Consider the following 19,136-nt stretch of genomic DNA (forward strand, 5'->3'; position numbering starts at 1 on the left):
AACCTACCTCCAGAAACAAGAAAAATCTCAAATAAACAATCTAAACTTATATCTAAAGCAACTAGAGAAAGAAAAACAATGCCCAAAGTTAATAGAAGGAAAGAAGTCATCAAGGACAAATAAATGAAATAGAAATGAAGAAATGAAAAGATCAATGAAACTAAAAGCAGGTTCTTTGAAAAGATAAGCAAAATTGATGTACTGTTAACCAGACTCATCTAGAAAAGGAGAGGGCTGATATCAATCAACTTATAAATAAAAAAGAAGTTACAACAGACATCACACAAATACAAAGGATCATAAGATACTACTACAAGAAAGTATATGCAAATAAAATGGACCTAGAAGAAATGAACAAATTCTTAGAAAGCACAATCTTCTAAGACTAAACCAGGAAGAAACAGGAAAGATGAATGGATGAATCACAAGTACTGAAATTGAAATTGTGACTTTAAAACTTCCAACAAACAAAAGTCCAGGACCAAATGGCTTCATAGACAAATTCTATCAAACATTTAGAGAAGAATTAACACCTATCCTTTTGAAAATATTCCAAAAATATTGCAGAGGAAGGAACACTCCCAAATTCATTCTATGAGGCCACCATTCCCCTGAAACTAAAACCAAAGATACCACAAAAAAAGAAAATTATAGACCAATATCACTGATGAATATAGATGCAAAGATTTTTAACAAAATTCTAGCAAACTGAATTGAACAATATACTAAAAGGAACATACACCATGATCAAGTGGGATTTATCCAAGGAATTCGAGTTTTCTTCAATATCCACAATAAATCAATGTGATACACCACATTAACAAAATAAAGAATAAAAATTATGTCGCATCAATAGATGCAGAAAAATCTGACAAAATGCAACATTCATTTCTGATTTAAAAAGAAAAAAACCTCCAGAAAGTGTAAATAGAGGGAATATACCTCAACATGATAAAGGCCATATATGATAAACCCACAGCTAACATCGTTCTCAATGGCAAAAAGCTGAAAGAATTTCCAATAAGATCAGGAACAAGACAAGGACATCCCTTCTTGCCACTTTTATTCCACATAGTTTTGGAAGTCCTACTCATCACAATCAGAGAAGAAAAGGAAATACAAGGAATTCAAATTGGGAAAGAAAAGTAAAACTATCACTGTTTGCAGATGACATGACACGTACATAGAAAAATCCTAAAGACACTATGAGAAAACTATTAGAGCTCATCAATGAATTCAGTAAAGCTGAAGGATACAAAATTAATACACAATAATCTAATGTTTTTCTAGGTACTAACAATGAAAGATAAGAAAGAAGAGCTAGGGAAACAAAAATCTGACCAAACATATGAAGAACTTATACCAATCTTTCTTAAATTCTTCCAAAAGACTGAAGAAGAAGAAACAATTCCAAAGACAATCTATGAAGCCAGCATTACCCTAATACCAAAACCAAAGGTACGCCCCCCCCAAAAAAAAAGAAAATCATAGGCCAATATCTTTGATGAATATAAATGCAAAACTTCTTAACAAAATTTTAGCCAACCAAATTAAATAACACATAAAAAAGATCATATACCATGACCAAGGGGGATTCATCCCAAGTTCACCAGGATGGTTCAACATATGCAAATCAATCATGTAACACACCACAATAACAAAAGAAAAGTCAAACCCACATGGTCACCTCAGTAGATGCAGAAAAAGCACTTGACAGTTCAACATCCATTCATGATAAAAAAAAACTTTTACCAAAGTGGGTATAGAGGGATCATATCTCAACATAATAAAAGCCATTTATGACAAGCCCGAAGCCAGTATAATATTCAACAGACAAAAGCTAAAAGCCTTCCTGCTAAAATCTAGAACAGGACAAGGATGACAACTTCACCAGTTTTATTCATCATAGTACTGGAAGTCCTATACACAGCAGTCAGACCAAAAAAAAAGTAATAAAATTTATCCAAATTGAAAGAGAAAAGGTAAAATTTTCACCATATGCACATGACACTATACTATATGTAGAAAATCCTAAGGCCTCTACACAAAAACTAGTCAATCCAATCAACAAATTGGCAAAGTAACAGTATACATAATTAACATTCAGAAATCAATTGTGTTTGTGTCTACCAACAACGATACATTAGAAAAGGAATTTTTAAAATACCTTTTAAAATCACACCTCAAAAAATTAAATACCTAGGAAGAAACATGACAAGGTGAAAGACATATGCTGAGAACTAGAAAGCTTTAATCAAGGAAAGTAAAGAGGATTCAAAGAAATGGAAAGATACCCAATGCTCCTGGATTGGAAGAATTAGTATCACTAAAATGGCCATACTACTCAAAGCAATCTAAAGATTTAATGCAATCCCAATCAAATTACCCATGATATTTTTCACAGAGTAGAACAAATAATCCAAAAATTTATGTGGAGTCATAAAAGACCCAGAATTGCCAAAGCAATCCTCAAGGAAAAACAAAACAAAACAAGGAAGGGGGCTAACTCTCCCACACTTCAGACAATACTACAAAACTGCAGTAATCAAGACAGTGTGGTACTCATACAAAAACAGACATAGAGATCAATGATGAAAGGAGAAGACAACCTATAGAATGGGAGAAAATATCTGGAAACAATGCAACTGACAAGGGTTTAATCTCCAAAATATACAAACAAGTTATACAACTCAACAACAAAAAACAAACAACCCAATTGAAAAATGAACAGAAGACTTAAATAGACATTTCTCCAAAAAAGAAATATGGATGGCCAGTAGACACATGAAAAGATGCTCAACATAGCTACTTATTAGAGCAAAGGAAATCAAAACTACAATGAGGTTCCACCTCACACCCATCAGAACAGGCATCATTAATAAGTCTACAAATAACAAATGCTGGAGAGGATGTGGAGAAAAGGGAATCCTCCTACACCGTTGGTGGGAATATAAATTGGTACAACCACTATGGAAAACATTATAGAGGTTCCCCATAAAACTAAGAATAGAATTACCATATGATCCAGCAATCCCATACCTGGGCATATATCCAGACAAAACCATAATTCAAAAAGATATATGAACCCATATGCTCATAGCAGCAATATTCATAATACCCAAGACATGAAAACAAACTAAATGTTCATCAACAGATTAATGGATTAAGAAGATGTGGTACATATATACAATGGAATACTACTCACCCATAAAAGATTAAATAATGTCATTTGCAGCAACATAGATGCAACTAGAGACTATCATATTAGTCAAATAAGTCAGAAAAAGAAAGACAGATGCCATATGATTTCATTTTTATGTGGAATCTAAAATATGGCACAAATGAACCTATCTGCAAAAGAGAAACAGACTCATAGACATAGAGAACTAATTTGTGGCTGCCAAGGAAAAGAGAGGAGGGAAAGAGATGGACTAGGAGTTTGGGTTTAGTAGATGTAAACTATTACGTTTAGAATGGATAAATAACAAGATCCTACTGTATAACACAGGGAACTATATCCAGTCTCCTGGGATAGACCATGATGGAAAATAATATTTAAAAAGAATGTGCATATATTCATATATACACACATATATATGAATGAGTCACTTTGCTGTACAGTAGAAATTGGCACAATGTAGATCAACTATACTTTAATTAGAAAAATTTTAAATCTATAAATCTTTTACCTTTGACTTATACCTATAAAATAGGAATAACCCTCACCTTGCATAGTTCTTGTAAGGATTACATAATATAATGCATAAATGTGATACCAATAGTTCCTCCTTCTTAGAATTGATCAAAGATAAAACGGGTTAATATGTGCAAAGTGTGTGTGAATTATGGTAAGTGCAATATGAAACTTAGATACTGTAATTATTATAACACTTGACACAAAACACATTTCAGAAGTCTTGTATAACTTGTAGCTCAGCCCTGCCTGGTTGTTGGACCTGATTGCCCTGCGCTATCCCATCCCACTCAACACACGTACACAAGCATTTGAACACACATCAAAGAATTGCTCTGATCACTCAAGAACCATGCAAAGGACTTGCCTTTGAGTAAATGGGGCACGTGGGATCATACATTAATACACAGTTATATAAAGATTTATATACATATGACCAAGCACCATTTATTCAAGGAACAAACTAACTTGCTAAAACCTAGAGGAGTGTCTCTGTTCACAGTTAAACAAAGAAAGATGCCATGGAAAAAGTGAAATGTTTGATAAATATTGAGGATCTATTAAATATATAGCACTATACTAGGTCTCATGGAAGCCAGATAAAATAGAAAATATGGTCTCAGTTCTCCAGAAAATAATAATTTGAGACTTAGGCGGAACTCAGCTGTGATAATCTGGTGGGAATAACCTCTTTGAAATACAAGGTTAAAGTGACCTTCATTAGGAGTTCCCATCGTGGCGCAGTGGTTAACGAATCCGACTAGGAACCATGAGGTTGCGGGTTCGGTCCCTGCCCTTGCTCAGTGGGTTAACGATCTGGCGTTGCCCTGAGCTGTGGTGTAGGTTGCAGACGCGGCTCGGATCCCGTGTTGCTGTGGCTCTGGCGTAGGCCAGTGGCTACAGCTCCAATTCGACCCCTAGCCTGGGAACCTCCATATGCCGCGGGAGCGGCCCAAAGAAATAGCAAAAAGACAAAAAAATAAAAATTAAAAAATAAAAAATAAAATAAAATGACCTTGACTAGGTAACTTCATATTTCTCAGGAAATTATTTTGAGCACTGAGAATGTTGATAAAGGATTTAATATTGGCCTTTACCATGATAAACATACCCCAGATCATCCATTGATGGGGGGATCCCAAGTGGAGAGACAGTTTCACTTGGACTAATTACCTGGTAACAGGAGATCAGCAATCACACCGCCTTCTTCTGGGAGATGGCTTTTATGAGACAGGACCCTAGATAACAAAGCAATTTACTCCTGCCATGGTTTTTAATTGGGGACGGTTACCAAAGACTCAGTCCTTCTGGGCGGTATCTCCAGGCTCATGGTCCTCCTTTCTGTCCACCAGAGACATCAGACATCATCTCCTAGGTGCTGTCTCTAATGAATGTAACTGAGAACACTGGTCCGGTATATGCCTCTCCTTTTTCACGCTAAAGGTAAGAGAAAGTCTTTTTCTACCTCCTTATAAATTTGCAATATACCCATCAGTTGCTGACGCTGGAACTTCAGTACTAGCACTTATTTACTTCAGCCCTGTGCTTACACTATTTCCCTGAGTTCACTTAGAAGTTCTGAGTTCATTTCTTCTGGTTAAAATGGTAATTACCGGGGTCCCCGTTGTGGCTCAGCAGTAACAAACCCAACTAGTACCCATGAGAATGCAGGTTGGATCCCTGGCCTCGTTCAGTAAGTTAGGGGTGCAGCATTGCCATGAACTTCAGTGTAGGTCGCAGACACAGCTTGGACCCTGCATTGCTGTGGCTGTGGCATGAGTAGGCAGCTACAGTTCCAATTTGACCCCTAGCCTGGGAACTTCCATGTGCCCCAGGTGCAGCCCCAAAGAGACCAAAAAAAAAAAAAAAGGTAATTACTAATCTCAGTCCAGGAAATATTGAGGGAATGACTAATATAAATTCACATAAGGTTTAAGAATTAATAAAAACCTTCTCTTCATAAGGTACCTCATTTAATCCTCTACTATGAAGCTGATATCATTATCATCCCCCTAAAATATTCAAAGGAGAGAAGAATTAACATTTATCATGCAACTTAAAAGGCTTCATACATCAAGAATTCTAAATACTTTATCTCATTTAATCTCATCACAACTCCATTAGGTAAGGAGTATTATTTACATCTTTTAAACATGAGGAAAGAGAAATTAATGTAAAATGATCTGCCCAAGTAACAGTAACAGATGGAGATGCTACCTCAGATCTGTTATTGCCAAAACCACCAACCTTCTTTTTTACACGATGTTCACTAGACAATTGGAAAGCTACTGCAGCCTACACTTTCTGCATTTCTAGAATGCATACGGCCAATGTTTCTCACAATGTTTTTACCTACTGGAGCTGGTCTTACGGGAGAAGTAAGAAGGAAGGTGAGAATGTGGTGTGGGATGTGACTTGGAGGCATGGAGATGGGTGTGGATTGATGAACAACAGACGCCAGCCTGGGCCAGATTTCTGGGGCCAATGCCCAAGTGCTCTTATCTTGCTTCCATCCTTTGCAATATCTTTAGTATCCATCTGGAATGGCAAATTGATGATATGTTGAGATAATACATTTCACTCTCTTCCAACCATAAAATCCACTATTTCATCTGTCCATAATATGGACCCCATCACTCTACCTACCCCTCTTCTCCCAGTTAATTTTATTTTTCAGATATAAGATTAAATATTACTTCCTCTAGGAAGCCATTTCAAAATCCCTTAATCATGACTATGCCAAAGCCTCAAGTTGCACAAAGTCATAACACACAATTTTTCTCTTTTTTTATAAATTTATTGGAGTAGAGTTGATTTACAATGTTGTGTTAGTTTCAGGTGTACCGCAAAGTAAATCAGTTTTATTTATGTGTGTGTGTGTGTATCTTTATAGATAGATAAAACTAATTTTATCTATATGTCAGAGAGCTATCTCTATGTCAGCTCTTCCCCAGATGCCCCCTTTAAGAGGTGGAAACTTCAGGAGGTCTTCTTAGTACTCAAGGATGGATAGCAGATTCCCTTGTTCAAGCTCAGTGAGGAGAAGGGGGACAAGGTGAAAAGGGAATGAAAGTGATCTAAGACCAGCTCCCTCTGAGCCTGGCCCCTCTCATCACATTGTGCTGCGGGCCAGCATTCCAGCCACTGCAGGTTGTGGAGTGGGGGGGCACTGCACATGCTGACATATGGTGATCTTGTTATCTAGAAATTCTAATTTGACCAGAATGAACCCTATTGTGGTTTTCAGTCAGAAACTTACTATAATTAATAAGTATTTTAAAGTTATCTGTATAGAAGTAAAGCACAGAATAAAATGAATCAGTATTTTTAAAAACTATTTTTCAGATTCTTTCCCCATATAGGCCATCAGAGATTATTGAATAGATTTTCTTGTGCTATACAGTAGATCCTTGTTACTTGTTGATTTTTTTATATAGTAGTGTGTTTATGCCAATATCAACTCTAAATTTATCCCTCTCTACAGTGTTTCCCCTTAGGTAACCATAAGTTTGGTCTTGAAATCTTCAAGTCTGTTTTGTGAATAAGTTCTTTGGTATCATTTATTAGATTCCATATATTAGTGATCTCATGTGATATTTGTCTTTCTCTGTCTGACTTACTTAACTTAGTGTGATCATCTCTGGGTCCAACCATGTTGCTGCATTATTTCATTCTTTTTTATGGCCAAGTAATATTCCATTGTGTATATGTACCACTTCTTCTTTATCCAATCCTTACAGCACCTAATCACAGTTTTCATTATATGGATATATATGGCATATAATTCTTTAGATTCTGTCTGTCTCTCTCATTAAGATATATGATGACTTGGGCACAATTGTGCTATTTTGATCATCATTGTACGTGGGATGGGCATTCAGTTATTTTTTTTAAATGTGACTGACTCTAGGAAGGATAGTTAATGTGTAGTCACAGATTGAAGATTTTTTTTTTTATTTTCCCACTGTACAGCAAGGGGGTCAGGTTATCCTTACATGTATACATTGCAATTACAGTTTTTCCCCCACCCTTTCTTCTGTTGCAACATGAGTATCTAGACATAGTTCTCAATGCTATTCAGCGGGATCTCCTTGTAAATCTATTCTAGGTTGTGTCTGATAAGCCCAAGTTCCCGATCCCTCCCACTCCCTCCCCCTCCCATCAGGCAGCCACAAGTCTTTTCTCCAAGTCCATGATTTTCTTTTCTGAGGAGATGTTCATTTGTGCTGGATATTAGATTCCAGTTATAAGTGATATCATATGGTATTTGTCTTTGTCTTTCTGGCTCATTTCACTCAGGATGAGATTCTCTAGTTCCATCCATGTTGCTACAAATGGCATTATGTCATCCTTTTTTATGGCTGAGTAGTATTCCATTGTGTATATATACCACATGAAGATTTTTTTAAATGTCTGTCTCAGCAGACTAGAGCTACGGACCAGTGTTAAAGGAATAATGGGGGATGTTCTCTGAATGAAAAAATGTTTTAGAGTTTTAGCTCCAGAGAATTACATATCGGTCCAAAGGACACCATCAAAACATCACACACAGACACGTGAATTAATCTAATTTTGATTAACGAAATGGACTGCTAATGAACAGATAGATGATACTCATATCTTTTTATAGTTGACCATTCCTGTGATCCATCCCATGCAGTACACTTTTAAGGTATTTAAAATGAGAGAATTTCCAGAGGTAAAATTATGAGACACACCAAAACCACATCATGTGAGTAACAGCAAAAAAAAGGAATTAGGAAGAAAGTTTAGGTTGTTATGATAAGAATTTTCTAATCCCTGAAGTGTTTCGTGTAGAAATGCTCCCATTGTATAAAACAGTGTCACAAAACCGGGAAAAGAGGTTTACTTACACCACATTATTTAATATCAAAACTGATTTCATCCAGATACACCGGTCATCCTCCTCAGGTGACAATACAGGTGCTAGGTGACATTAGAAATCATTTAAAGCATTGATGGAGTGCAGAAGAGGAAAAGAGCATAAATGGATAGACATCACTGGTAGTTGTCGGAAAAACAAGCCATCCATGCCCTGGCTGCTCTTAGTATTTATGACTGTCTGTAATCACATCATGCCCTGCGCTTGTGACACGAAGTCGGGTGTATGTGCATGGTTTCTCCTAGGGTGGTGCTTCTGGATTACGATTTCTCTTCAAAGTGCATAATAAATAATACACATTAAAACTGAGAAAGTTGAATCAAGGTCACCTGTTGCCTCTTTTTCACCTTCTTGAATAAGTCGTTGGTCTTGGAAAAGTAGTGAAATGGATGCCCTTTGAGAGTTAAGTTTGTTCATTGGAAGGTTTTCAAGGAAGCTAGGTGGCTTTTCTTGGAATTTCCTTTAGCTTCTTGGAAGAGAGGAAAAATAAATGGAGACTGGCTTGGTCTTCATCTCCAAACTCACAGGAAAGATTCTTAGTTCTCTAACATCTTATGATCACATATTTTCTTGCCACTACAAGCCAGGAGGAGCCCTACAATAAAACTCCATGACTGGATATAAATAGAAAAACGAGGAGTTAGGAGGGCTTTGTTTCCTCTGTTAATATTCTTTTTTTTCCCTTTCTCTTTCCTACAAATTTTATTGGAGTATGGGCGACTTCCAATTTTGTGTTAGTTTCAGGTGTACAGCAAAGTGTACCAGCCACACATATACATATATATCCATCCTTTTTCAGATTCTTTCCCCATATGGGCCATCACAGAGTACTGAATAGATTTCCCCAGGGGGGTTTTGTTTTCTGTTTCATCCCTAACACTGTCAATCTCAAGCCTATGTCAGCTCTTTGCCCATGGGCTTCAGTTTTTTTCTTCATTTTCCATAATATCACTAGCTTTTCAGTGTTACATTCCTATATCCCTGAGTCAATACCTCAGGAGGCATGGTGTGTGAATAAATATATGAATGAATCAATCAATAAGTAAATGTATAGCTTCTTGCTCTCAACTTAACAACCCCTGCTCTCAAGAATTCCTTGACAGTTTCCAAGTTTACTGAAATAATCTAATTTTCATTTCACTTCTATTGAACATAACTTTGAATTCCACAAAGGTCCTCTGCTTCTTTTCCTCAAAAAAAAAATTCATAAAACTTAGCACAATTCTTGGCAGTTATATAGTCAGTTGTACATACTTGTGTGAGGAAACCTGGTGAAAGGGGGATGAATTCTATCTCCTGTCCTGATTGGATTGCATCAAGACTCCGAGTATGACTATCTTGTCTGTCTGGTTCCTTCTTCTTTCTTTGTAACTCTCCACAGAGAAAAGCTGAAGGCTCAATGACCTGGGAAAATCGCTCGGTGTCGATGGAATTTGTGTTCCTAGCCTATCCCTCCCACCCAGAACTGCGAGTCTTGTCCTTCCTTGGGATCAGCCTGGTTTATACATTTGTCATCACCGGGAATGGCCTCATTGCAGGGGCCGTTGGGACAGAAGCCCGCCTACGCACACCCATGTACTGTTTCCTGGGCAGCCTCTCGGGAGTAGAACTGTGCTACACTGCTGTGGTGGTGCCTCACATCCTGATCAACATCCTGAGGTCGGAGAAGACCATCACCCTCCCGGGCTGTGCCACTCAGATGGTTTTCTTCATCGGCCTTGGCAGTGCTGATTGCTTTCTCTTGGCTGCCATGGGCTATGATCGGTATGTTGCTATTTGCCACCCCTTGCAGTACCCTCTCATCATGACTTTAACACTCTCTGTCCGCTTGGTTTCAGCCTCTGTGGTCATCGGATTGTTCCTGTCCTTGCAACTGATGGCCTTTATTTTCTCTCTGCCATTTTGTCCGACGCGGAGTATCGAGCACTTCTTTTGTGACGTGCCACCAGTGATGCGTCTTGTTTGTGCCGACAGCCACATCCATGAGCAGTCGGTGCTGGTGGCAGCCACACTAGCCATAGTTATACCTTTCTTCCTTATTGCCACCTCCTACACCTTCATCGTGGCTGCTGTGCTCAAGATCCACTCAGCAGTTGGCCGCCACCGGGCCTTCTCCACCTGCTCCTCCCACCTCACTGTGGTCCTGCTGCAGTATGGCTGTTGCGCCTTCATGTACCTACGCCCCAGCTCCAGCTACTACCCCAAGCAGGATCAGTTTGTCTCACTGGTGTACACATTGGGAACCCCACTTCTCAACCCACTTGTCTACACCCTGAGGAACAGTGAGATGAAGGGGGCCATTGGGAGAGTTCTCACCAGGAATTACCTCTCCCAGAAGAGCTAGAAGAGGGTCTGACCTCTTAGGTAAGAGATTTTGGCCCAGCTCATGCAAATTTCCATGCCATGGGATGTCTCTCAGTTATGTGAAAATTGATCTAAAAAAAATGGTATAGGAGTTCCCATTGTGGCGCAGTGGTTAACGAATCCGACTAGGAACCATGAGGTTGTGGGTTCGGTCCCTGCCCTTGCTCAGTGGGTTAACAATCTGGCGTTGCCATGAGCTGTGGTGTAGGTTGCAGACGTGGCTCGGATCCCGCGTTGCTGTGGCTCTGGCGTAGGCCGGTGGCTACAGCTCCGATTCAACCCCTAGCCTGGGAACCTCCATATGCCCTGGGAGTGGCCCAAGAAATAGCAACAACAACAACAACAAAAATAAATAAATAAATAAAAATAAATTTAAAAAAATTTAAAAAATGGTATAAATTATCTAGATACTATTTAGCTACGTGTGCCAGAGATCTTCAAAATGCTTCCACCATTTGATTCAGTAATTTCTCTTCTGGAATTTAATGTAATGAATGAGCACAACTTAATAGACAGTGACAAGTAAAAGACGGCCCCTCAGGTATCAGCTGGAAACAGATGGTTCATTCAATAGAGTTGAATCAAAAAAAAAATAATAAAGGGATGATATTCAGAAGTATGAGTAAGGGAACCAATACGTGGCTACACTTTTGCATGCTAGCCATAGCGTGAAGCCATTGTGACCCCTCGACCTCAGAGACATAAGAGGATACAGTATTATCAGAGACCAATAAGAGATTTGTTGTGAGAAAACTCTTGGTAGGAGCTATGGCTTAAAAAAAAAAAAAAAAAAAAAAAGCAGCTATTGACAGAACTATGGCAGTGCAAGGAGAGAGTAGGAAGACACACACTTCAACCTCTCTCTGCTCATGCTCTCCCATCTCTTGCTTGGTTTCCCACGTCCCCAGCCCAACTTGAAGCAAGAGGGCAAAGGGGACTGAGGGATTCTGTTCTCAGGAGTTAACCTTTTGAGATGGAGAAGGACAGAAAAGTACTCTGAGATTAGGGGCAAACAGAATAATCAGAAAAAGATTGTTTATTATAGGATTTTATGTAAAAATGAAAATATGTTAACAATCCAATATCTCCATTATAAAGTATTGGCAAAACAAGTATTGCATGAAAGAATATTATGTAGCCTTAAAGGTACGTTTTCAAATACTAGTTATTAGTAATAGCTAAAATGTACGTTTTCAATGTAGTTATTAGTAATAGCTAAAATGACATTAAGTATTTGCTGTTCATATTTTTCGTATTATTTGTAGTTATTTCAGTGCCATTTATTGAAAATATTTTTGTTTCCTAGTTGAATTGCTTTTGTACCTTTGTGGAAAATCAATTTGTGTGTGTGTGTGTGCATGTACGTGTGTGTGTGTGTGTGTTTGAGTTTAATTCTGGACTCTACTTTGGACCACTGATAAATTTTTCTATTCTTATGGTAGCACCAAAGGTCATAATTACTGTGGCTTTTTAGTAGGTCTTAAAATCGAAGACCATAGCAATTCCAAAACTGCTTTTCATTTATTAGATGATCTTGCTATTCCAAGTCATTTTTATTTCTTTCCTCAATTTATAAAAGTAAACAAGGAGATCTTATTCTGTGTTATACTTACTCTTTAGAGATCAATTTGAATATAATTGATATCTTAACAAAATTAAGGTGTTCCTATGTGGCTTCGTAGGTTAAGAACCAATGTAGTATCCATGAGGATGCAGGTTCAGTCCCTGGACTCAATTCAGTGGGTTAAGGATCTGGTGTTGACACAAGCTGTGGCATAGTATGCAGATGTGGTTCAGATCCAGTCCTGATGTGTCTGTAGTGTAGGTTAGCAGCTGCAGCTCCAATTCAACCCCTAACCTGGAAACTTCCATATGCCACAGATGCAGCACTAAAAAGAAAAAAAATTAAACATTTTTTTTTTTAATTTTCCCACTGTACAGCAAGGGGGTCAGGTTATCCTTAGATGTATACATTGCAGTTACAGTTTTTCCCCCACCCTTTCTTCTGTTGCGACATGAGTATCTAGACATAGTTCTCAATGCTATTCAGCAGGATCTCCTTATAAATCTATTCTAGGTTGTGTCTGATAAGCCCAAGTTCCCGATCCCTCCCACTCCCTCCCTCTCCCATCAGGCAACCACAAGTCTCTTCTCCAAGTCCATGATTTTCTTTTCTGAGGAGATGTTCATTTGTGCTGGATATTAGATTCCAGTTATAAGTGATATCATATGGTATTTGTCTTTGTCTTTCTGGCTCATTTCACTCAGGATGAGATTCTCTAGTTCCATCCATGTTGCTGCAAATGGCATGATGTCATTCTTTTTATGGCTGAGTAGTATTCCATTGTGTATATATACCACTTCTTCCGAATCCAGTCATCTGTCGATGGACATTTGGGTTGTTTCCACGTCCTGGCTATTGTGAATAGTGCTGCAATGAACATGCAGGTGCATGTGTCTCTTTTAAGTAGAGCTTTGTCCGGATAGATGCCCAAGAGTGGGATTGCAGGGTCATATGGAAGTTCTATGTATAGATTTCTAAGGTATCTCCAAACTGTTCTCCATAGTGGCTGTACCAGTTTACATTCCCACCAGCAGTGCAGGAGGGTTCCCTTTTCTCCACAGCCCCTCCAGCACTTGTTATTTGTGGATTTATTAATGATGGCCATTCTGACTGGTGTGAGGTGATATCTCATGGTAGTTTTGATCTGCATTTCTCTTATAATCAGCGATGTTGAGCATTTTTTCATGTGTTTGCTGGCCATCTGTATATCTTCTTTGGAGAAATGTCTATTCAGGTCTTTTGCCCATTTTTCCATTGATTGATTGGTTTTTTTGCTGTTGAGTTGTATAAGTTGCTTATATATTCTAGAGATTAAGCCCTTGTCAGTTGCATCATTTGAAACTATTTTCTCCCATTCTGTAAGTTGTCTTTTTGTTTTCTTTTGGGTTTCCTTTGCTGTGCAAAAGCGTTTCAGTTTGATGAAGACAGGACACCATCAAACTCCTAGAAGAAAACATAGGCAAAACACTCTCTGACATCAACATCATGAATATTTTCTCAGGTCAGTCTCCCAAAGCAATAGAAACTAGAGCAAAAATAAACCCATGGGACCTCATCAAAATTAAACATTTTAATACATAAACTTGGTATATTTTTTATTGGTCTCAATTTTTCTTAGTAATGTTTTATAGTTTTCTGTGTAGATATCTTTCATATTTTTCATTAAATTCATACCTAGTATGCTATATTTTTTAATGCTGTTCTATGTAGTTTTTCTTATTTTAGTTGTCAGTTGTTTCCAATCAGTACACAGAAAAACTGCAAATATATCCATTGACATAGCATGGATAAATTCACTTTTTAGTTCTATTTGTTTCTAAATTCCTTCAGATTTTCTTTTATTATATTTATTTATTTTTTTATTTTTTTATTTTTTATTTTTTTTTTCCCACTGTACAGCAAGGGGGACAGGTTATCCTTACATGTATACATTGCAATTTCAGTTTTTCCCCCACCCTTTCTTCTGTTGCAACATGAGTATCTAGACATAGTTCTCAATGCTATTCAGCAGGATCTCCTTCTATGTACACAATCATGCCAACGGTAAGTAAAAATAATTGTATTCCTTTCTTTTGAGGTTGACTGTTGTAGTAGTGCCTGCCCCAAAGAATCTTGTTTCCCACTACCTATCCTCCCACAGCAGTTCTGAACTTGCATTGTCCAATGTGACATCAGTAAACATGCTGCAAAATAAGAGTTTGATAAGCACTTGCTCATTGGCCTTCTTTGTATAATGAGACCTCCTCATTAGAAAGAACCCCAGAGTAAAGATGATGTGGAAAGAGACGCCCTGCTTCCCTATTTAAACTCCTTTCCCTAGACATCCCACCCTAGGAATATAAGGTAATGCTAATCTTTTCTATCCTTATATATTTTTGTCTACTTGTGTTATCAGTGCCTAACCGAAGTGGATTAAAATTCACAACTGTGATTGTGGATTGCTCCATCTCTCCCTTTAGTTCTGACAATTTGTTTCCTATGTTTTGAAGCTCTGTTATTAGATATATATGAATTTAGCATTGTTGTAGCTCATGGAGGGATTAGCTGTTTTATCATTAAGCAGTGTTCTTTTTTGTTGCTAGTAATTTCCCTGGTCCAGAAATCTATTTCGCCTCATCTAATTTGCCCACACTGTCTTTTCTTATGATTAGCGTTTTTGTGATACATATTGTTCTTCCTTTTGATTTCTAACTGTCTCTCCTCATAGGTAAGGTATGTTTTTTATAAAGAGCATAAGGTTTTTTTGTTTTTTGTTTTTTGTTTTTATTTTCCCACTGTACAGCAAGGGGGTCAGGTTATCCTTACATGTATACATTGCAATTACAGTTTTTCCCCCACTCTTTCTTCTGTTGCAACATGAGTATCTAGACATAGTTCTCAATGCTATTCAGCAGGATGAAGAGCATAAGGTTTATACTTTTTCTTTGTAATCCAATCTGATTGTAGCATTTATATACACCATCTCCTGAAGTGTATATTGTTAATTCATTCTCTTCTTTATTTCTTAGTTTCTTCTCAGACTCTTTTCAAATTTATAGAAGTTTTTGTCTCTGTTGGCTTTTCAGCTGTATCTATTGTATTATATTTTGTAGACCCATTCTTATCACAGCCTCCCATGAATTTTTATGACACTGCTGAAGTAAATGTGTAAGAAATTTTTTAAAGTACAATTCCATTTACTGCCATCCACGCCAGTTTTGCTCTTATTGTAACATCTTACTCATAATTTCATCATATGCTGTTATTTTTGTTTTAAATACTCAACAGTTTTTAAAGGAATTCTAAAAGTAGTGTTTTACATTTTTTTTTTTTTGGTCTTTTGTCTTTTTAGGGCCGCACCTGCGGCATATGGAGGTTCCCAGGCTAGAGGTTGAATCGGAGCTGTAGCTTCCAGCCTTCACCATAGCCACAGCAATGCCAGATACAAGCCACATCTTCAACCTACACCACAGCTTGTGGCAACACCAGATCCTTAACCCACTGAGCGAGGCCAGGGATCGTACCAACATCCTCATGGATACTAGTTGTGTTGTTAACCACTGAGCCACAATGGGAACTCCTCTTTTACATTTTTAAGAATATTTTCCCTGGATATAGAATTCTAGAAATAATCTTTTTTCATTCTTCTCTTTAAAGATGTCATTCCATTGTCTTCTGGATCCTATTTTTCTGATGAGAAACAGTTTACATCTTTGTGGGGGTTTTTCCCATATGAATATAAACTTTTTTCTCTTTGATTCCTAGCCATATAACTATGATGAACCTAAAATCTCTGTGTGTTTTGGGGGTGGGGGTTGATAAAGGATTTACTGTGTTAAAATAAAATGGATACTGGGCTTGAGAATCACCTGAGCAAATAAAACCAGTCAGGATATGTAAGTAAAATGCAGTCTAGCTTATTTCATGAATATAAGTGAAACTTAATTTAGATATTTCTTTGTAAGCATCTCTGATAATCATAAGTGAAATTTAAGAATTTCCCATTGTGGCTAAGTGGAAATGAAACTGATTGGTATCCATGAGGATGCGGGTTCAATCCCTGGCCTCACTCAGTGGTAAAACATCAGGTGTTGCCATGAGCTCTGGTGTAGGTTGAAGACGTGACTTGGATATGGTGTTGCTGTGCTCTGTCATAGGCTGACAGCCGTAGCTCTGATTCAACCCCTAGCCTGGGAACTTTCATATACTGCACCTGCAGCCAAGAAAAGAAAAGAAAGGAAAAGAAAAGAAATTTAAATTGTCTTCCTAAAATGATGTAACACCTTTTAACCAATCCCCTGCCATCTAGAAACTCCCATTTTAATAATCAATCATTATAAATGTTAAACAACTTCTTCATTCTCACTTCATAAGCCATCTTATAATAATATGCCTCTGAGCTTTTGATCACTCTAGTCTGAAGTCTCACTATTTGCAAATAATTTCTTGCTCAATAAAATGTTCATATCAAGTAAAGCTCTTTTTGACAGTCATGTTTAATAACACATCCCAAACATAAAGTATATTTGCCCTACTCCAACATCTCCAAAAACCTCACTGCATTATAGCATTAAGTCCAGAATTCTCATCTAAATATCATTAGTTCAAAACTCCCAAATTTCATCATCTAAACCATCTAAATCAAGGTCTAGATGAAATTTAGGGTATGAACCATGCTGGGATAAAATGCCTTTCCATCTGTGGACCTGAAAAACTAGAAAATAAGCCATCTGTTCCCAACATACATGGTGAGACAGGCATAGGATAACAGTTACAGGTATTTCCATTCAAAAACGAGACAATGGAAGGGGGAAAGGACATAATGGTTCCAACCAATTTTGAAATAAAACAGGGCAAACTCCATTAGTTTTCAAGGCCTGTGAATAATCCTCTGCTGCTTATGGAATATTATCAGACATAAAAAAAGAATGAATCAATGCCATTTACAGCTACATGGATGGACCTAGAGGTGATCGTACTAAGCAGAGTAAGTCAAAAAGAGAAAGACAAATACCATATGTTATCATTTATGTGAGGGATCTAAAATATAACATAAACAAGCTTATTTATGAAACAGAAACAGACTCACAGACATAGAGAACAGACTTGTGGTTGCCAAGGGAGGGAGACAAAGGGGGAGTGTTGGACTGGGAGTTTGAGACTAGCAGATGCAAACTATTATATATAGAGTGGATAAACAATGAGGTCTTATTTATAGCACAAGGAATTATATTCAATATCCTATAATAAACTACAATGGAAAAGGATCTTAAAATATATTTTTCCTTTTTTTATGGCCACACTAGCCATGGCAACACTGGATCCAAGCCACATCTGAAACCTATGCCACAGCTTGCAGTAATGCTGGATCCTTAACCCACAGAGCGAGGCCAGGGATCCAACCCACATCCTCACAGAGACAGCGTTGGGGTCTTGACCCATGGAGCCACAATGAGAACTCCTAAAATATTTTAAATATTCAGTATTATGTAATAGTTTAATTAATCGTAGAACATCAATACTCTTCATATTAAGTAATCACAAAAAGTATAGCCTGTGTATACTACCTGTAAAAACATTTATAACCTACTATTCGATGGAAATACTATGTGCTGTCATTGCAAGAGTATAAAAATGTAGAAATGAGGCCATCTGAATAAATAAATATATCTGGGTGAGAAAAAAGGAGAATAAGTCTGAATATAACCTCCACATGCACTTCACCACGGTCCAACTTTAAGAACCTGCACAGAGCCATTTAATTGACTATTGCCATGAATATAAAAGGCAAGCTGTCTTCATTCACATGGGTTTTAGATATTTTGGACTTTACGGATAAATTCGATATGCTTATTTTGACTTCCGAAAAGACCATTTTACATGCTGTTGCCTCTGCCCTGCAGTGCTTTCCCATCCTTTCTCCTGGGTGGCTTGTCATCTCAGATCATTGCCTAAATATTGGGTCAGGGAGCCCTTCCCAGAACTCTGCACCTGTCGTATCTATCAAACCATTCTCTCACACACACTCCCCCAGTGCCCTTACCCTTGACTGCCTTTTGTCTATAGCACTCACCCCTTCTACCACATTATTATGTTCTTATCCTTATGTACTGCTTATTGCCTTTCTTCTCCTCTCCAAGAATATTATCTCTGAGTGGGCAAAATTCTTGTCTCTTTTGTACACAGATGTATCCCAATGGAAACAGGACCTGGCTCATAGTAGAAATTCAATAATATCTGTTACATATTAAATAAAGATATATTATTAATTATGGACATGAGACCTGGATGCTGAATATGGCTTGAAATTAATGGCCACAATGAGGAGAAAGTATGATTTTAAATACATGAGAAATGGAGGGAGGTGGAAAGGGAGAAAAAATTTAAATTGGTAGGTTAAGGGATGGAAATGTAACTATAATTACCAAAAAAGAAGACACATAGATATCTTTTTTCTTTTTTTTTTTTTTTCTTTTTAGGGCTACACCTGCAGCATATGGAAGTTGCTGGGCTAGGGGTCAAATTGGAGTTGCAGCTGCTGGCCTATGCCACTGCAATAGCAACACTGGGTTCAAGCCACACCTGTGATCTACGCCACAGCTTGGGCAATGCCAGATCCACTGAGCAAGGCC

At 37.7% G+C, this 19,136-nt stretch overlaps 1 protein-coding gene across 1 annotated transcript in view; it reads left to right on the forward strand.

Moving 5' to 3' along the window:
- The first annotated feature begins 9,996 nt into the window (after positions 1-9,996).
- OR10W1 (olfactory receptor family 10 subfamily W member 1) overlaps positions 9,997-19,136 on the forward strand; it is a 31,204-nt gene continuing 22,064 nt past the window's right edge. The window contains exon 1 of the mRNA XM_085015133.1: positions 9,997-10,961. Within this exon, the coding sequence (XP_084871259.1) occupies positions 9,997-10,941 (945 nt within the window). The 3' untranslated portion in view covers positions 10,942-10,961. The remainder of the gene's footprint in view (positions 10,962-19,136) is intronic.

The sequence above is a fragment of the Sus scrofa genome, chromosome 2 (assembly GCF_054392235.1).
Source record: "Sus scrofa isolate SSC_HxYL_T2T_F1_AM1 chromosome 2, Sscrofa_HxYL_maternal_Yorkshire_Landrace_v2.0, whole genome shotgun sequence".
NCBI classification, from domain to species: domain Eukaryota; kingdom Metazoa; phylum Chordata; class Mammalia; order Artiodactyla; family Suidae; genus Sus; species Sus scrofa.